This window comes from Nilaparvata lugens, chromosome X (genome assembly GCF_014356525.2).
Source record: "Nilaparvata lugens isolate BPH chromosome X, ASM1435652v1, whole genome shotgun sequence".
NCBI classification, from domain to species: Eukaryota; Metazoa; Arthropoda; class Insecta; order Hemiptera; family Delphacidae; genus Nilaparvata; species Nilaparvata lugens.
Window position 1 is genome coordinate 9761225 of NC_052518.1, and position 18348 is coordinate 9779572.

The window sequence follows — 18348 nt, forward strand, 5'->3', positions numbered from 1 at the left end:
CTAGAAGATCAATGGAAAAGAGTGTTTACGAATACACTGTTGGTAGAAGTTGTTGAATGAATGTTGCATTGTTGCAATGAGTGAATGATGGAAGAGAAACACCCCTAGCAAATCTGTGACAACCCACTGACAGATTGATTGGCACCAACAATAGAACTAACAAAACTGATAGATAGGCACTAACAAAACTTTATCTTCTGTTGTGAAAGGTCCAAGAGGATAATTTCCATTCTTCTCTAAGGTTGGTAACAATTCAAATTAGAATAGCATCAAACACGTCTCAGTTGGGAAGGCGAAACCGGTTTTCCTAGCTAACAAAAGTGCGAGTAACATTATTTTCAAGTTCTCAAAAATAGACTGCTTGCCATTGTTTATGTATGCATCACTAATAGTGAATTACTAATCGAAGTTTGTGATAGAATCTCATTCGGGCAGTTCGGTTGAGAGGAACAAGGTGTTGCTTCATTATTCATTACCTGGTGGAGGGTTTCGAATCCCGTTGGACGTTTGATCATCTCATCAACACAAGAGCTCCACCCAGAACTATTTCAGCCTAAAGGCACTTAGTTTAGTTTGAATTTGATGGAATATGCAGCAAAATGTCATAGGAAAGTTGAGAATTTCTTAGATCTCAATGGTTTTCAGATCATTTCATTTAGCAGATATTTGAAACATATTTATTTCACCTATTGTTCAGTAAATGGCCACCTTTCTATTCCATATTCATTACCATTGGTTGAAAATTGGATTTTCTCAATGAATTAGCAACCTATTGAAATCGTCTCATTTCTCTGAAAGACCCAACTCAGATGACCTGTATTTGGGTCAAAACATAGTGGAGCGTCAAAGGTAGAGGACAGCGGAGAAGGAAGCCGAGTCTGTTGAAAAGTAATGTAGGTATTCAAATTGAATTTTTTTGAATTCAAATTCATTTATTTGCCAAACACAAAATACAAAAAAAGCTTTACAAAAAAAATATATAAACAACTGCACTTTATTCTTCTTCTTCTTTGGCTTTACAACCCAGTGCGGGTCACAGCCTCTCTCAACTTCTGCCTCCAAGCATCCCTGTCCAACGCTGCACTTCTCCATCTCCGCACACCTATCACTGAGGCGTCATTATTCACCACATCCATCCATCTAGTTTTTGGACGTCCTCTCTTTCTCCGACCGTACAGTCTTCCTTCCATAACCATCTTTGGCGGGTATGCGTCGTCAGCTCTCATCAGGTGCCCTGCCCATCTTAGCCTGCGTACTCGCATCAAGGTTACCACATCTGCGTGCTGGTACAACCTGTACAACTCTTCATTGTGTCGCCGGCGCCAGGCTCCCGATTCCTATACACCCCCAAAGATCCTCCTCAGGATTTTCCTCTCAAACACGCCAAGCATTTTTTCGTCTGCTAGTGTGGTCGCCCATGTCTTTATAGCACTGTATAGCAGACTGCTATAACTGCACTTTATAGCAGAGTTATATGTAGCTAAAATTGTATACGGTATAGCTCTCCAGCTACAAAGTGTAAAAGTAGCTTTTATGATATTCAATTCTGTCAGCATCATTATCATAGAGTAAAGAGACTATTCGATAAAAGCTAGATCAGCTTTCAAATTTGAAATTCATGCAAGTCTCAAGTGAGAAATTCCATGGGAGATAAATTTCAATCAATGTCATTCCCTGGGCATCAAAAATTTCAATCAATGTCATTCCCTGGGCATCGAAAATTTCAATCAATGTCATTCCCTGGGCATCAAAAATTTCAATCAATGTCATTCCCTGGGCATCGAAAATTTCAATCAATGTCATTCCCTGGGCATCGAAAATTTCAATCAATGTCATTCCCTGGGCATCGAAAATTTCATGACAAATCCTGTATTGTTTGCCTCTGGCATTACTTATAACCTTAATACAGCCCCCAACTATTCGAGCATTTTTTTTCCAGCTAGTTTACAGGATGCATGACCTCTTAAGAGAAAACCAATAGGAGCGGAGTAGACGCGCCTCATAAGAAGCCATGCATTCTGAAGACTCTAGTGAGATTAATCAGAATTCTCAAGTTAGAAAGCCTCAGTTGTCTAGTTATACACACATCGATTTTGAACGTTCAATTTTTTGCCATCCTTATAAATTCTCTTAGATTGAACTCAGCTAAGACATGATGTGTATCTACACAACCAAACCATGTGTTTGACAATCTGGTAGAATCTATAAGGACAAGAAATCGATGTGTGTGTGTAACTGACTTGACAACTACAGTTTCCATTCATCTCACTAAGGCTCTTCTATAAATACTTGTTAGAAATATTTATAGAACCCTAAATCTCACTATATAGAAGAATCCAACCTCACAATTAAATGCTTATCAGCTATACTAGGCAATACCGACCTGCACCGCTCTCTAATACCTTGCCAAAAAAAGGATAGAATCGTCAGACGCGCTGCAATGGGCCGCACATTCCCAAATATCAGTCAACACAATATGCATTTATAATCTAGAATATTTATTTCATCAATTTGTATAATATTTTATGGCAAATAAATCAATTTGAATACCAGCGTCACATAGGTTCACCAAAAACAACTACTAGGACTATCGGCTTGAGTTGACAGAGTGACATTTGCAACATAAAACGCCCTAAACCATGGCATATCTTATGCTATATTTTCTCTAGTGAAGGTCAATTTCCATTGCCACAAATCCCATTGACAAGTTGCACAACTAATCATTTATTGCTATATTCTGGAGACAGCTACATGTTTGGATACATTAATCTGTGGCAATGGAAACTGGTCTCAAGTTAGTAGTAAATGGAGTGCTACCTCGCCTCGCTCCAATATGCGCCACTCTCACTTCAATGTTGACTTTACTCTGTCAAAAGTCTATGCTTGCTTGCTATTCAACCATCAATCTTATACCGCTCAAATTATGTCACTTTATAGACATTAATCAACATAAATCTTAAGTCTGTGACCTAGATTTTAATAAGTTTGTGGACTAGTTCTTGAAGCTCGCTGCACACAGGGACATTAGTAGTGGCTACGCGAACACGGAATTAGAAATGTCCGCAACTCAAATGCACATGGTATTTCCAATTCCGTGCTCCCGCCACAGCTAGTGGACGCTACTATTGTCCCTGTGTGCAGGCTGCTTGAAGGAACGCTATTAAAATAAACTCTATACAAACTCGAATACGTTACTTCAAAATATGCTACCTTCTCGCGATAGAGGGACTTCATCTCAGACTGTATTGGGGGAAAATAAAATCTCAAGCAATGGTAATTAAAAGTCTCTGAATATTTCTATAAATACTATCAGTATATTTCATTCTACCTAATAGGATTCTGTTCAAATACACAACTCGGGAATAATAATTAGCCTCCCGAGTTTGAAAAACATTGGCAAATGATTGAATTTGTAGTAAATATATCCTTGGATACAGAAGGGTGGGGGTATTTTCAAGTCGACACAGAATGAATCATAATTATAAATTGGGTTTATAAAACAATAAAGCATCACAACTACCAGAATGTCATTGCTTTGAAAATCATAGCAAAAATGGACTGGCCTTGAATAAATAATGACATCTTGAGATCAATTCACTAACGAACAAACTCTTAAATATAATATTATGAATGATAAAATAAAAATAAAATGATGTAAACCAAAAATAAAATTTTATTACAAATGAATAAATCATGAAAAAATAATACGATGAATGAAAAAATCATAAGATGAAAATGCATTTATTTCGGTGAAAGTGGAATTATTCCTCGGTATTGTATAGTTGACTGCCGATTCCCTTTCCTGTAATATAAAAATTGGAACAACTTTTAGAGCTTTGATTCATTTTGCACTTTTTGAACAAGCCGTGCGTCTACTGCCAACTAGAGGTGCTATCTCATGCCTAAAACATCACCAACAAGCAACAATGGAGAGATAAAAATAATAAATGAAAAAAAATGGTGAAAACAAAACAAAATAATGATGAGGTTTCAAACAGTTCTGATGTGCACACCACAAGACAAGCAATCAAGTCACAGCAGGTGAGAAAATCCACAGTCGAAATGTGTTTAGAAAAAAAACAAAGCTCATAGAAGGATGAAGACAATACTATGATCAAATCAAGACGATGAATAAGACATCACAAGTGCAAGCAGAAGATTCAAACGGTTACAATCAACCATTTTAAAAGCAATCCAAGTAGGAGTTGCGTAGAGCAGTGATATTACAAGTTTGCAGAAGATTGCATAATATTAGTTGAAAATACAGGTATTTACAACAAGCAGACAAGACAACACTAAAAGAAAAAAGCTAACACCAAACCCGACAATCGAAGAAGAAAAGTCTCATTCAACGGTTAGAAATGAGAAAGAAACTACCCACTAGTTAATAATCATTCACAGTGTCATAATTAATCAGGATAAACTTCAGTATTACAAGGCTATCTAGAATAAAGATCGGTGCAATTTTAGTTAAGAAAGCAGCTACAGAGTTGAGACCATTGATTTAAAGAAATGATGACATAAGAATAGGAGTGCAAGTGTGTCAATAATAGCCAATACTGGGGCAACAGAGCTAACAAATCTATAAGGTTTGTACTTTACATGCAGTCAATTACTCATGTAAATAAACAATTTTGTTCATTACTTGAGTACTTGAAGGGAATATTTTTTTGAAATTTCTAGGATACCTAACGCGAAAAGATCTACGAAGAACCTTAGAGTTACTTTACAAGCCCAATTATCTTAGCAACCCCATATGCAGTACAAGCTGTCTACTATAATCTATTTTTACAAATTATTTCAATAATTACTGTTTACTAAAACCGTTCAAGCGTCTCCCAAATCTGGTAACATCACAGAAAACGATATTTCAAAAGCCTAAATACACGACTGATAAGAAGACATTATTAGAAAATAAATCGTAGATAAACGCAAGCTATAATAACACCGACTGACGGCGCAAATAGAACCATCAAGGCTCAATTCAAATTCACTTATTTTTCCTACACAACACACCGGTTCAATTTGTTTGTTTATTTTTCCTAAATACTCTTATCAAAATAAGTAAATTTACATAAGTATTAGAATATGTCTAATCGCAAGATGCATTCTATAACAAGCAAGCACCAACGCAAAATGCACAATAAAACATGAAAAATACAGTGGAAAACATCAACTAACCTGAATTAAACTCAGTTTGGTGGTGTATAAAAAATCAAGTTGTGAAGTAATCCTTGGCTGGAGATTGGCGATGAGCAGTAACATTCTTCCTCAAGTATTCTGAAGTACTCTAGGTCTTCTCTCGAAGCACTGAGATTCCTCTGCGCGGTCATACATCCTCCAACATTTCAATACACTGCAAAACAACACACACTGCTTAGACAATAAAATAATTAATACAGTCGACAAATAATACACAAAATGTAGTTGAAATAAGTGGTTAAGACAAGTCGTTTTATTCAACAGAAAAACATGGTCAAAACAGTTTGTTACAAACAATTCCTGTTTCTAAACAGATCAATGTTATTAACACATAACTCATTTTGCATTAATTCAATTTTTAAATCGGTAAAATATAACCAAAAATTCAAAGTCAAATTTCGAAAAAGTTTAAGAAAGTTGATAACATTTACCCTTGAAACCAACAGTAAATAACTCATTTTGTATTTCAGCTTAAAATTGATGGATTATAGTTAAAAACTTAATAAAAAAGCTATACAGTTCAGTCATGACTTGTTCAAAATGAACGGAGCAGTCAGATGAACGAGTGATCCGGATCACACTAATTTTTAGGATGCGACAGTGAACGAGACCGATTGACCCGGATCAGTAAAGTGATCCGAACTCTATAATAGATCAACATTCATCAAATTACAAAATAATTTTGCAAAACTAGAAAAAATCAATTGCAAACATTGAAATAAGTAGCAATTAGTCGAAAACAAGCAATAAATACCGTTGAATAGTTGATAAAACGTTTTTATGAAGTAAAATATACGGTACCTTATGCTATTCTCCGAATGAAGAATAGGCAGTTTTACATTGAAGTTTGGCTTTCAATACTGTATTATGATTTCTACGTTTACAGGAGTTGAAAGAGAATATAAGGAACACATTTTACAATAATTTAAGACTGAACAAAATAAAACAAAATAAAAAATTGCAATAATTGACGACCTCAGCACAGGAGAAGAAACAAACAGCAAAGATGTCGGCGTTCGGCGTTTCATTTTATTTCGACACCTGGGAAAGTAGTCTTGCCAACATAACGATGCAAAATTTCTCTATCCGCTCAATTATTAAAGGATAAAACTTGAACTTTTATAAAAGTTCAATTATTATTGAAGGATTCTGGTTGGCAGCAGCAAAAACAGCTGTCTACGTGACCCAATTATTTTCATGAAAAGAAAATAGAGAAGGGAAGTTTTTCCTATAAACAAGCAAAAAAAATTCCTCAGGTTGATGTGTCTGTTTTTACACATCAACCTGAGGACTTTTTTTTGCATGGGTTTTAACTCAAAAAGACCAAAGCACCCTCATCAAACCCGAGACACTCCATTCTACCGAGCAGAAAACCGTGTTCCAAAGTATCAAAGGCCTTAGAGAAGTCCGTATATATCATATCTACACGACCCCCAACATCCAAAACCCCCGACACCTTGTCAACAATCTCTAGAAGGTTCGTTACTGTTGAAACCGTGTTGGGATTGAATCTTGGATTGTACATATGAAAATAATTGCTTGTGCAGGATCCTCTCATAAATCTTTGCAAAAACATTTATAATTGCAATTGGTCTTAATTACTCGCTAAAGACCTGTTCCCAGACTTGAACACTGGTGTCACGCACAAGCACTTCCAGACCCCCGGAAATTCGGATTTACGAACGCACATATTGAAAATGAAATGCTAAGAGCCACACAAAAATTCCCAACAACCCTTGACAACAAAAGCAGATATTTTATCAGGGCCACCAGTAGCACGAGAGTTGAATGAAAACAGATCAGCAAAAGCATTAGCAATATCAGCACCCTTGTATATGTTATCATTATGTTTGATGAATTATTCGTTTAGATGAGAGAAACGCTTGTTGTTGACATATTTGCAGAACTCGCTTAAGTCACAACCAACCCTCTCTTCAATAGATGTTACATAGCTCGAGTAGGCTGTTGCTTCGACTCGGGATCGCACAAGCTTGAACTGCTGTTCATGGTACGTGGAGTAGTCAACCTATTTTAAACGTTTAAATCACTGACTATGTCCCGAGAGAACCAAGGAGGGCATTTTAGGTGCTTTTCCCTGACCACAGCAACATGACAATACAAACACATATTAGATACCTCTACAATTCCTCTACAGCAATTTCCACCTCCTGACTATTATAAACAGGATCCCAAGACACGGAATTCAAAGTACGATAGAGATTCAAGAAGACTGGAACTGCAATTGCTAGGTCATTGGCGACTTTTATGGGATTTTTCAACTTGGTATCCTATAATGCTGTTTCAAACCATAACAATAGAACACTCGATCTTGTATTGGCAAATACCGCCTTACCGTTGAGCGTCGTGAGAGACGAGCTGCCATTGGTGAACGAGGATGCCCATCACCCGGCTCTTTCTATATCGCTTTCTCTGGCAGAGAGGGTGAAGGGGAGTTGTCGGTCGGATGCAGGTGCGGCTAACTATAACTTTAAGCGTGCTGACTTCTTGAATTTCAAAAACTTATAACTTTCGATACAAAGCTCGGATCTCATCCTACTACACTTCATTCTTCTCGGCTCGTCAAGGCGGTCCAAAATCATGCATCACAAGTCAAATGCGGTCGGAATGTGTTCTCCTCCTAACTAGTCTCAACAAAGCTGCAAAGTCAAAAATTGTGTTAAAAACATTCCCTCCAAATTCCTTTTTAAATTAGTATATTGATGAAAAACTGGAGTTTTCACACTCAACACTAAAGCTGCTGCAACAGTTGTAGGGAAATGCGTAAAAGTGAGAAATTATACATCAAATTGAAGAGAATTTAATGCTCTATAAGCTCATAATAAACATGGATTTTTCCCATCGATGTTTAAATAAGTATAAGAGCATAAATAGAAAAAAGTTGGAAGCAAACGTGTTTTTTCTTCAAAAATGTCACACCTTCAAGAGCGGATATCTCGAAAACTAGAAAAGATATAAAAAAGTTGTAAGAAGAATAGTGTAGAAAATTATGTAAGCTTTATTTTTGTATATACCAGTTATGTCCGTAAGATACACAGTTTTCGTGTTATATGCGAGAAATCAAATAATGGTAACTCAAGCCGATAACTGCCGACTACTGTCTATTATTAATGTGTTGTTGGGGTGGTGAGAATGTAAGAACGGCACAATATGAGACTACTAGCGTAACATAACTTCATCAAAATCAACTACTAGGACTATCGACTTGAGTTAACAACGGAATTTGCAACATAAACGCACTATACCATGACTTACACTATCTTTTCTCTATGCTTTTATTCGTCCGATCCAATAACAGACAAGGATAGCAATGGATAGGTGAATGTGAACAGCCAATTACCTCGATGATTTTTTTATTGATGTAGATCAACTGGACACGGAACAGGTCGAGATAGAGCATAGCACATTTTTTGTGGATTTGCAGTCCATTCTTTAGATGGTTGCGCGCCTTTTCAACGTTCCTGCAGTCGTCCAGCTCCCAATCTGCAGCCAACTTAAACAGGATCGGAATGTCGCTGTGAGCTGCCAACATATGCACCAGCACTAGGCTGCCTGCAATACATATATATTTATTGCAATTTGATTCATCACACAAACATCGGCCAGTGTCACAGGTAATTACATAAACATAGTTTATTAGTCAATAAATATCACATCATTATTTTACTAAAACTATTCATTCTTGCGCATTATAACTAACTTCACATGGGTTGATGGTTAGGATTATCTTCACTAGCTTAACAGACTTCTTTCCACAATATTTATGGTTTTCTATTGAAAAATTAACGAATTAACACCTGGCGTAATTTTTGAAATAATAAAACGTTGACAACTTACAATTTGTCTGCAGAATTTGATGTAGGAAAGCCAAATTCCAAGATCGTTGGGATAGCTTAGTATTGCTCGATTGCACAATGCTGTAACATGGACAGCGATACATACTTCTATATGCGATTTGCTTGATGATGTTGATAGGCCCTTTTGCTGAAAGACAATGCACACATAGCACATACGTGAGTCTTTGTTTAATACAATTGTCTCTTGAAAAATGTATCTATTCTATGGCAAATGAACCAATTTGAATTATTGAAAAGAGTATTTATTCAAAAAATAAAGACAGGCAAACGTCCTATCCGTCCAGGCACCATTTTCAAGTCTCACAACTTATGGTCGAGTTAAAACTACTTACGACTTGAAGGGATATGCGGGCGAAACAGAGAAAGTGTTTGATGAGTGTTCAACACCTGGTCGGTTCCTCTCTGAAAGCACTGCATCGTCAACTAATTGCTAACCGTGCTTCTTTCTATGATTCTATTCGTCACTGTAGTTGGCTGCTCTCCTTCTCCATTTCTCTACTCTGCTTATCCCTCCAAGTCGCAAGTAGTTTTAAATCTACTATAACAATCCAATGACACACTGCTCTCTATCATATCCATTCTTACCATCATTTCACTTTTTCTTTATTAAAAAAAGCTTTCCAAGTATTTTTTTCTCTTTTCAAATATTAGTTGTAGTAACTTCTTGTTTTTGCTATGAATGAATATTATTATCTGAGTTTTATTTTTATGTTAAAAGGAAGCATATTTAGGTTGCTGACCTAAACATGTTATGTTTAGTAAATTACTAGGTTGTTAACCTATTAGTTATTAGTATTAGTTAACATATTAAACTAGTAATTTTATCAATGCAACTATCGAAGACTGGACAGCTGCAAACTCTCTTTGTCTCAACAAAGACAAAACACAGTTGTAGGAATTTGATTCAAGTGGCCGATGTAATATTAATCATGTAAAGTTTCTGGGCATCACATTACAAAATAATTTAAAGTGGGTAAAACATGTCAGCTTACTGTGTAGTAAGGTATCTAGAAGTATTTTCATGCTTAGCAGATTAAGGCATATTGTAAGTCTTGATTGCTGTTTATTATGCATATATGCAGTCTCATTTGGCATATGGCATTGTTGCATGGGGGAGAAATTCAAATGTAAAGAAGAAGCTTTTTATATTACAAAAGAGAGCTATTAGAGTAATTTGTAACAAGGATAGTAGAACCCATTGTAGACCATTGTTTAAGAAACTCAGAATCATGACAATTACTGCACTATATGCTTTTGAATGCCTGATGTACACAAAGAAAAATGTAAACAGTTTTCCAATCAATAGTAATGTTCACAGCCATTTTATTAGACAGGCTACAGCACTCAGAATGACTCAGTGTAACTACCACTTTATGTTGAATAGTTTTGAAGAGTTTGGAAAAAGAATGTACAATAAGTTACCAGTTGAAATAAAAGAGCTTGAGATTAGACAGTTCAAAATCTGTGTGAAAAATATTTTAATTGACTGCAGTCCTTACAGTAGGCTACAAATGACTTTATGTGATGTAATTTGTAATTTTTATGTCCTGTTCCTGTGATGTATTGATGTTGAATTTGCTTCAATTGACTAATAACCTTACAGTTTGAAATCCTTAATAATGCGATGCAATTTTATGACCTGTGATATATTGTTAAATTTTTGATTGTATATTTTTTGACGATGTCTTGCATTATTGTTTTTAATGTTCTGATAATAAACGAATGTTGAATCTAAATAGCCTATTGGTTATCCACAAATATGAAATAATGTTTTTGTTGGAATAATAATTGTTACCTGTTGTTTCTGATGTACTATTATGAATAAATAAATAAATAATACTATTGATTACCTGTTTCCTCGTTCTAACCAAGAAGAGCAAGGTTATCTCGTAGTCGATAAACTGCAAAATATGTTTCTTCTTCTTCACGCAATGAGCGATTTTGTTGCTGAACTCTGATCTCTTTGATTTAATTTTCCTGTTGATAAAAATTGAACAAAAAATTATCAAATATATCTACAAGAAATCATTGAAAAAGACAGTTTCATCAACTGGTCTGCAGCTATGGCAATACAACATGCTGCCTCCATCTCATCAAAACATTTCAACTTGGAAATTTTGTTGTTGGTTGATCTTATAATTTCTGTACTGTTGTACAAGACGTCCTGTACCAAGTGGAGATCATACTTACATGGTTGATGTTTGCATTGAATATATTTGATTTCAGATACTTGACTTTGAATATATTTAAATATTTTTGACTTCAGATACTGTTTTGTTGAAACATTTATGTAATTTAGCAATTTTCATGATATTTCTAGACAACATCCAAGTGTTTCATTATCAATTATTTTTGTTTGGAAGCAAACTTGGAAGGACAGGTGGCAAGTAGAATGTAACAACGTTTGAAAATGAAACAACTTGACGACCAGCGCCAGAGTGGGGAGAGGTGATTTGCCAGCACTCGCCTTTGCTTCCATCACTCACAAAGACGAGTGGCCAGCTGATCATTCACAAATGGTCACATTGCAGTGTAGATGGCAAGACCAACGTGGCCAAGCTCACCAGTTACTTGGCGGTAGTGTAGACTAGTCATGAGGAATTGTACCAACACAAACGAAAGCATGTGTTTTATGTTAAGGTACAATTTCTTAGCGGCGTCTCTGCCGCCTTAGCTAGAGCACATAACCTATAAATTCATTAGAATCGATGACTCATTGGAAATTCATGTTGTATGAACGTTATGGCTGTAGATGAATTAAAAGTGTTGACTACTACATTGCATCTACATTTCATTGAATCATCGAAACTAATGCCGCATCTACATGTTGCCCGCTTGCCCCAGTCTCTGGCCCAGCCTGGTAACCCAACGTAGGTCAACGAAGGCCAACACTGGCACTGTCGACATTGGCCTTCGTCGGGCCAACATGTAGATGCGGCATTATGAATTTATAGGTTAGGTGCTCTAACCACGGAAGCTCTAAATACTCATCTTGAAACGCCGCTATGGAAGCGCCCAAAAACAAAGCGTTGAATTGAATACTACAAAAATATGTAAAATATTACCGATTACATTACTTACTTGATTTCAGCCTTCGTAAAGAGTTGTAGCTTTTCCATCAATATTAATTCAAAAGGGTCTTTTGCCCTCGAAGTGACTGATACTGCCATGATGAGTCGTTTTACTGTTAATTGAAATTAATAAAACAAATTGATAGCTATACGAACTAATAAAAAATTATTCTAATCATTATTATTAATAAAAAAAATTCTAATCAAAAATTAAATCAAATGGTGTAGCCTGAACTCAAAGCTCAACATAAACACCTAAACCACAGAATAGAACAAAAAAAATTTTGAAATGCTAAAACTCTTTTGTTTTAAAAAGATAAGTGGGTGGTGAAAGCGAAATTGGAGAAAAGTTATTAAAGAACAAAAAATCTTGTGAATCCACGTGCAAAGAGCATAATAAATTTTGTAACGTTGAAATCACTAGAACATAGTCTGGTTAAAAAGTGTTTTAAAATAAAATTTAATAAACGCAAGGATAATAAATTTACTTGTAAATACATAAATGATGTTGCATTCATAGGCATTAATGGAAAATTTAATAATAGGATACATAGGAAAGACAAAAATGAATATTGAGTGTTTTATTTGAGAACTATGATACTTTATTGCATATGTATTCCAAGAATATGAATACAAATTGTACTGACTAGGGAAACAAATCTGAGACCATTTATATAGTAGTATGTACAGTGAGTCAGCTAAATTAAAAAAATATTCAGATAGGGAATTGATGAATCATGCAGATGATAAGAAGGGCAAGACATTGAAATTTTAAAATTGTCTTGAAGTATTATGTCTGAGATTGATTTCTGATTGACAGGTTTGTATGTGAATGATAATTGATCTATTTATGTGTTATGTTAATGGATGGTTCAGAGTTTTGAGAGTTGAGCTGTTGTAAGAGTTATGGGGCCTCACAAATCAGTTAAATATTTTCAGTATTTGAATGTTTTTTTTATTGTAATTAGAGATTATGTATAGAAAAATTGAATTTCAAAGTTTCTTGCAAGTGTGTTTCCTTAAATATTATTTTTAGATTTGTTTTGTAGTCATAGAAATCACAGCTCTAGGGTCTTTCTTGAGTGTGCGTCCTCAGATGTTTGTTGAGAGATGATTTCTGTATTGATTTGTAGTCACAGAAATCACAGCTGAAGGGTCTCTCTCCAGTGTGAATCATCAAATGTTGGGTGAGAGCTGATTTCTTTATTGCTTTGTAGTCACAGAAATCACAGCTGAAGGGTCTCTCTCCAGTGTGAATCTTTATATGGTTGGTGAGAGATGATTTTTCTGTTGCTTTATAGTCACAGAAATCACAGCTGAAGGGTCTCTCTCCAGTGTGAATCCTTAAATGTTGGGTGAGAGCTGATTTCACTGTTGCTTTATAGTCACAGAAATCACAGCTGTAGGGTCTCTCTCCAGTGTGAATCATCAAATGTTGGGTGAGAACTGATTTCCTTGTTGCTTTATAGTCACAGAAATCACAGCTGAAGGGTCTCTCTCCAGTGTGAATCATCAAATGTTGGGTGAGAACTGATTTCCTTGTTGCTTTATAGTCACAGAAATCACAGCTGAAGGGTCTCTCTCCAGTGTGAATCCTCAAATGTTGGGTGAGAGCTGTTCTCCATGTTGCTTTATAGTCACAGAAATCACAGCTGAAGGGTCTCTCTCCAGTGTGAATCATCAAATGTTGGGTGAGAGCTGTTTTCCATGTTGCTTTATAGTCACAGAAATCACAGCTGAAGGATCTCTCTCCAGTGTGAATCATCAAATGTTGGGTGAGAGCTGATCTCCATGTTGCTTTATAGTCACAGAAATCGCAGCTGAAGGGTCTCTCTCCAGTGTGAATCATCAAATGTTTGATGAGATCTGCTTTATTTTTTGCTTTATAGTCACAGAAATCACAGCTGAAGGATCTCTCTCCAGTGTGAATCATCAAATGTTGGGTGAGAGCTGATCTCCATGTTGCTTTATAGTCACAGAAATCGCAGCTGAAGGGTCTCTCTCCAGTGTGAATCATCAAATGTTTGATGAGATCTGCTTTATTTTTTGATTTGTAGTTACAGAAATCACAGCTGAAGGGTCTCTCTCCAGTGTGAATCCTCAAATGTTGGGTGAGAACTGATTTCCTTGTTGCTTTATAGTCACAGAAATCGCAGCTGAAGGGTCTCTCTCCAGTGTGAATCATCAAATGTTGATGAGATCTGCTTTATTTTTTGATTTGTAGTTACAGAAATCACAGCTGAAGGTCTCTCTCCAGTGTGAATCATCAAATGTTGGTGAGAGCTGATCTCCATGTTGCTTTATAGTCACAGAAATCACAGCTGAAGGATCTCTCTCCAGTGTGAATCATCAAATGTTGATGAGATCTGCTTTATTTTTTGATTTGTAGTTACAGAAATCACAGCTGAAGGTCTCTCTCCAGTGTGAATCCTCAAATGTTGGGTGAGAGCTGTTCTCCATGTTGCTTTATAGTCACAGAAATCGCAGCTGAAGGGTCTCTCTCAGTGTGAATCATCAAATGTTTGATGAGATCTGCTTTATTTTTTGATTTGTAGTTACAGAAATCACAGCTGAAGGGTCTCTCTCAGTGTGAATCATCAAATGTTGGTGAGAGCTGATCTCCATGTTGCTTTATAGTCACAGAAATCACAGCTGAAGGGTCTCTCTCCAGTGTGAATCATCAAATGTTTGATGAGATCTGCTTTATTTTTTGATTTGTAGTTACAGAAATCACAGCTGAAGGGTCTCTCTCCAGTGTGAGTCCTTATATGTCTGATGAGATCTGCTTTTCTTTTTGTTTTGTAGTTACAGTACTTGCACTTATGTTGTTTCCCAGCTGTGTGTATACTACAATGAAGATTTAATTCTCTGATGTTGCTGAATGCTTCACCACACAACTGACATTCAGTTAATTCACTATCACTTGTTGCATCAATCACATTCTTTCTTGCATTTTTAATTAATAAGTCCACCTCATTGAGGTCTTCATCAGAATCGTTGATCAAAGTGTTCCCAAGAGTTTCATCAACTGATCTATTGATTGAGCTTAAACCTCCTGGTCCGACAGAGTTTGATATACATACTCCTGTTGGTAAGCTTATACTTTCAGGATGTGTAAATAATGTATCAGAATAATTGTCTTCAATATCCACTAATGTTTCTGAGTGTGTTTCATAAGATTCTTCTACATTTTCAACTTTCATGTGTTCAGGTATAAAGGGGTAACAGTTCAGTCTATCTGTTGAAAGAGAATAGATGCTTTCAATGTGTAGGCCTGTATCATTTTCTTGCTGAATCTCCTCTTCTTTCACTGTTCCTTCATGTTGTTGGTGTTCTTCTTCAATCAGAACCTCTGGCTTGAGCACTATAATTTCAAATCGATGTTTTGAATAATTGTGGTCTAAATATACAACCTGATTATCCATGTTATGCTGAATCTGGTACTTTTCTTCAATGATGTCTTCAGCTTCATCTGGTCCATGAATTGGCCAATCACAGATGTCCATGTCTGGTCCTTGATGTTGAGAATGTGTCATTGACCCTGAGTTGTCTTGACCTTGACCATCCAAGTTGTTTGGCTGAATCTGGACTGGTCTGGATCCACTGTGGCATTTCTAGCTGTACTCTCCTCCCTGTAAGCAAGTCAGTGGCTCAGTTGTAGTATGTTATGTTGTGATTAAATAAATAAATAATGAATTTGGTTCTTTCAGGAATTGTTCAGCATACAATATTAGATTCAATTTCAAATATGGTATTGAATAAATATTTCATATTGTGAAAATTCCTATGAAAACCCAAAGTGTAACACCTTATGCTCCATCTATTACCTATACATGTGGAATGAATTTCTACATTGGGCTAGGCGCACACCAGTTAGTCAAGAAAAGACATGATCACACATGTTCAGTCACAATACTTCACATAGTTGCTTATGAAGACATGTCTTATTGCAATGACTAATCAGTGTGTTGCCTCATAAGCAACAATGTGACGTATTGTGACTAAATGTGTCTTATCATGTCTTGTCTTGACTAACTGGTGAGTGCCTAGCCTTAGTGTTTCTTCAAAATGAGTCACATAAACAAATCCTAAATTAAGTGGAGTGGAGTATCCATAGTGATGAAGTACATGTTATAATGACAGAGAATGATGATATGGGAAGATTGTTGATGATTCTCTGCCTTCTTCAAATTATCATAAATATACTATCAAACAAGCAACTTCTATTCATATGTTTGGATGTTTAGATGTTTGTATTCCACCTGATCTCGAAAACTGCTCTAACGATTCTCATGAAATTCAGAACATAGTAGGTTTATAATATGAAGATTCGATTGTACTAGGTCTCATCCCGGGGAAAACTCAGGACACTGAAGGACATTGAATGGATAATTATTATTCATCCTTAGAAAAACAGCTGATGGTCGTCTGTTGGTGATGGAAGTGAGTGAGCGAGTTCATGTGTGTGGGACTGTGTCAAAATTATGACTCAGCTGTTGAACTTTTGTGATCATTAAATCAGGTACTTAGTGCCAGTTGCAAAAAAGCCAGGTTATTTTCAATCCTGATTAATTCCAGTAGATCCATCTTTTTGAAAAGGTCTTCTCTGATTTGGTTCACGTGAAGTTAATCAGGATTAAAATTTAACCTGCTTTTGTGCAACTGGGCCTTTGTGAGGAAAATTTTTGCATTCCTCTGGGAATTAGTTACAATTTACTGTGACTGAATAGAACATTTCTGTATGAATGTTATTATAATATCTTCTTTTGTAGGTATTCAACAGTGCATTTTTCAGGTTAGGTAGTAGCTTATTTTCCTTATAATACTACATCCCTACACATTTTGAATAAAATGTTCATTCAAGTACTTACTTCGAAATCCATTATGCCTAATCAGATTGAATGAGTCGAGATAAATAATCACTTTCATCTACTGTAATTAATTGAAATGACAAAATAATCTAAAATCATAGAGGGGATTTGAATAGCCCTATCCTATAAGGATGAAAGCCGCGTATTGACAGACGCACATATTGGTGCAAGGCAAGCATTGGCGAGGCATTGTGGGTCGCACACATGCTTCGGTATTGAAAAATATATCTTATGGTGTGTACAGATATACGCGCCGCAAACATGAGCAATTCTCTTTTAATCAGCTGACTATATCTGTATTTTTACAGAAACGGTAAGATACAGATATTATATCTTTTTATAATAAAAAGCTTGGCATCAGCTGATTAAAAGTGAATTGCTCATGTTCGTGACAGATAAATCTGACTTGACACTGTAGAGCGACCCAACAAACAGCAACGGCACATGTGTTTTGTATTCAATCGTAGTACAATGTGCTACCTCATCCTCTCTTTCATGAGCTGTCTCATGGCACAGAATAAGTACAGAATGGAAACTTGTAATCAAACGCCTATCTAACCAATGCTTTTTACATGATGCTAATACTAGACACATCACGTGACCTTAGGAAGTTCCAATCCTGGTCTTCTGATTGGCTCGTGACAGTGAACGAGATCAATTGATCCGGATCATTAACGTGATCCGAACCCAAGGCGAATGGAGAAAGGAGGTGGGTCGGATTGAAAGAAAGTAGAGGGGGGCATGCCTGTGTGACGTAGCTGCAGTCCTATATAGCTCCTATAGTGAGGTCCACGTTATAATGGCAGTGGATAAAGATGGAAGAATAGCGATGCCGATTCTCTGCATTTATTAATAATATTTCCACACTGTCAAAAACATAATTGGCATCGTTGTGGACCTAGAAAAGGATAGTACCACCGGTTATGTGGAATGATAGACAAGGATAGCAAAACCACAGTTGATCAAATACTGTCATTATAACGTGAACCTCACTATAGACATATGACTATAGACATTTGACTATAGTGAGGTCCACGTTATAATGACAGTAGTTGATTAACTTTGATGTTGCTTTATTGTCTATCATTCCATAAAGCAGGTAGTACTATACTTTTCTAGCTCTGAAACGATGCCAAATCTATTTTTGACAGTGTAGAAATGAAATAAATCGAGACAGAGAATCGGCAACATTGTTTTTCCATCCTTATCCACTGCCTTATTTTAAACAGTCTACACACGTACGTTTGCCTCGGGTGAGCATACGTGTATGGGCTTGCATTCGCACGTCTGGACACTGTTCGCTGAGGCATGTGGGCGAACCGGAACCCT

The 18348-nt window shown here is 36.2% G+C and overlaps 2 protein-coding genes across 3 annotated transcripts in view; one reads left to right on the forward strand and one right to left on the reverse strand.

Moving 5' to 3' along the window:
- The window catches only part of LOC111059673 (synaptojanin-1), a 132625-nt gene that overhangs the window by 48030 nt on the left and 66247 nt on the right, over positions 1-18348 (forward strand). The gene's annotated exons all lie outside the window — the stretch shown is intronic.
- Positions 3274-12487, reverse strand: LOC111049157 (U3 small nucleolar RNA-associated protein 6 homolog). 2 transcript variants are annotated; one of them, XM_039442382.1, is made up of 5 exons: positions 12159-12487; positions 10928-11054; positions 9058-9204; positions 5182-5356; positions 3274-3802 (listed from the first exon to the last, which is right to left on the reverse strand). In XM_039442382.1, the coding sequence occupies exons 1-4, from the start codon at positions 12245-12247 to the stop codon at positions 5330-5332; spliced, it is 390 nt and encodes a 129-aa protein (XP_039298316.1). In that variant the 5' UTR covers positions 12248-12487; the 3' UTR covers positions 3274-3802; positions 5182-5329. The 2 variants fall into 2 exon arrangements, with proteins under 2 accessions (XP_039298316.1, XP_039298317.1); XM_039442383.1 differs by adding an exon at positions 8561-8772 and having other exon boundaries at positions 3287-3802; positions 10928-12487.

Coding starts and splice junctions, on each gene's coding strand:
- LOC111049157 (XM_039442382.1), bottom strand. CDS start 12,247: ATGGCAGTATCAGTCACTTCGAGGGCAAAAGACCCTTTTGAATTAATA. Junction 11,055..12,158: donor TTTACGAAGGCTGAAATCAA/GTAAGTAATGTA, acceptor TTTTATCAACAG/GAAAATTAAATCAAAGAGAT. Junction 9,205..10,927: donor TGGTTAGAACGAGGAAACAG/GTAATCAATAGT, acceptor ATTGTCTTTCAG/CAAAAGGGCCTATCAACATC.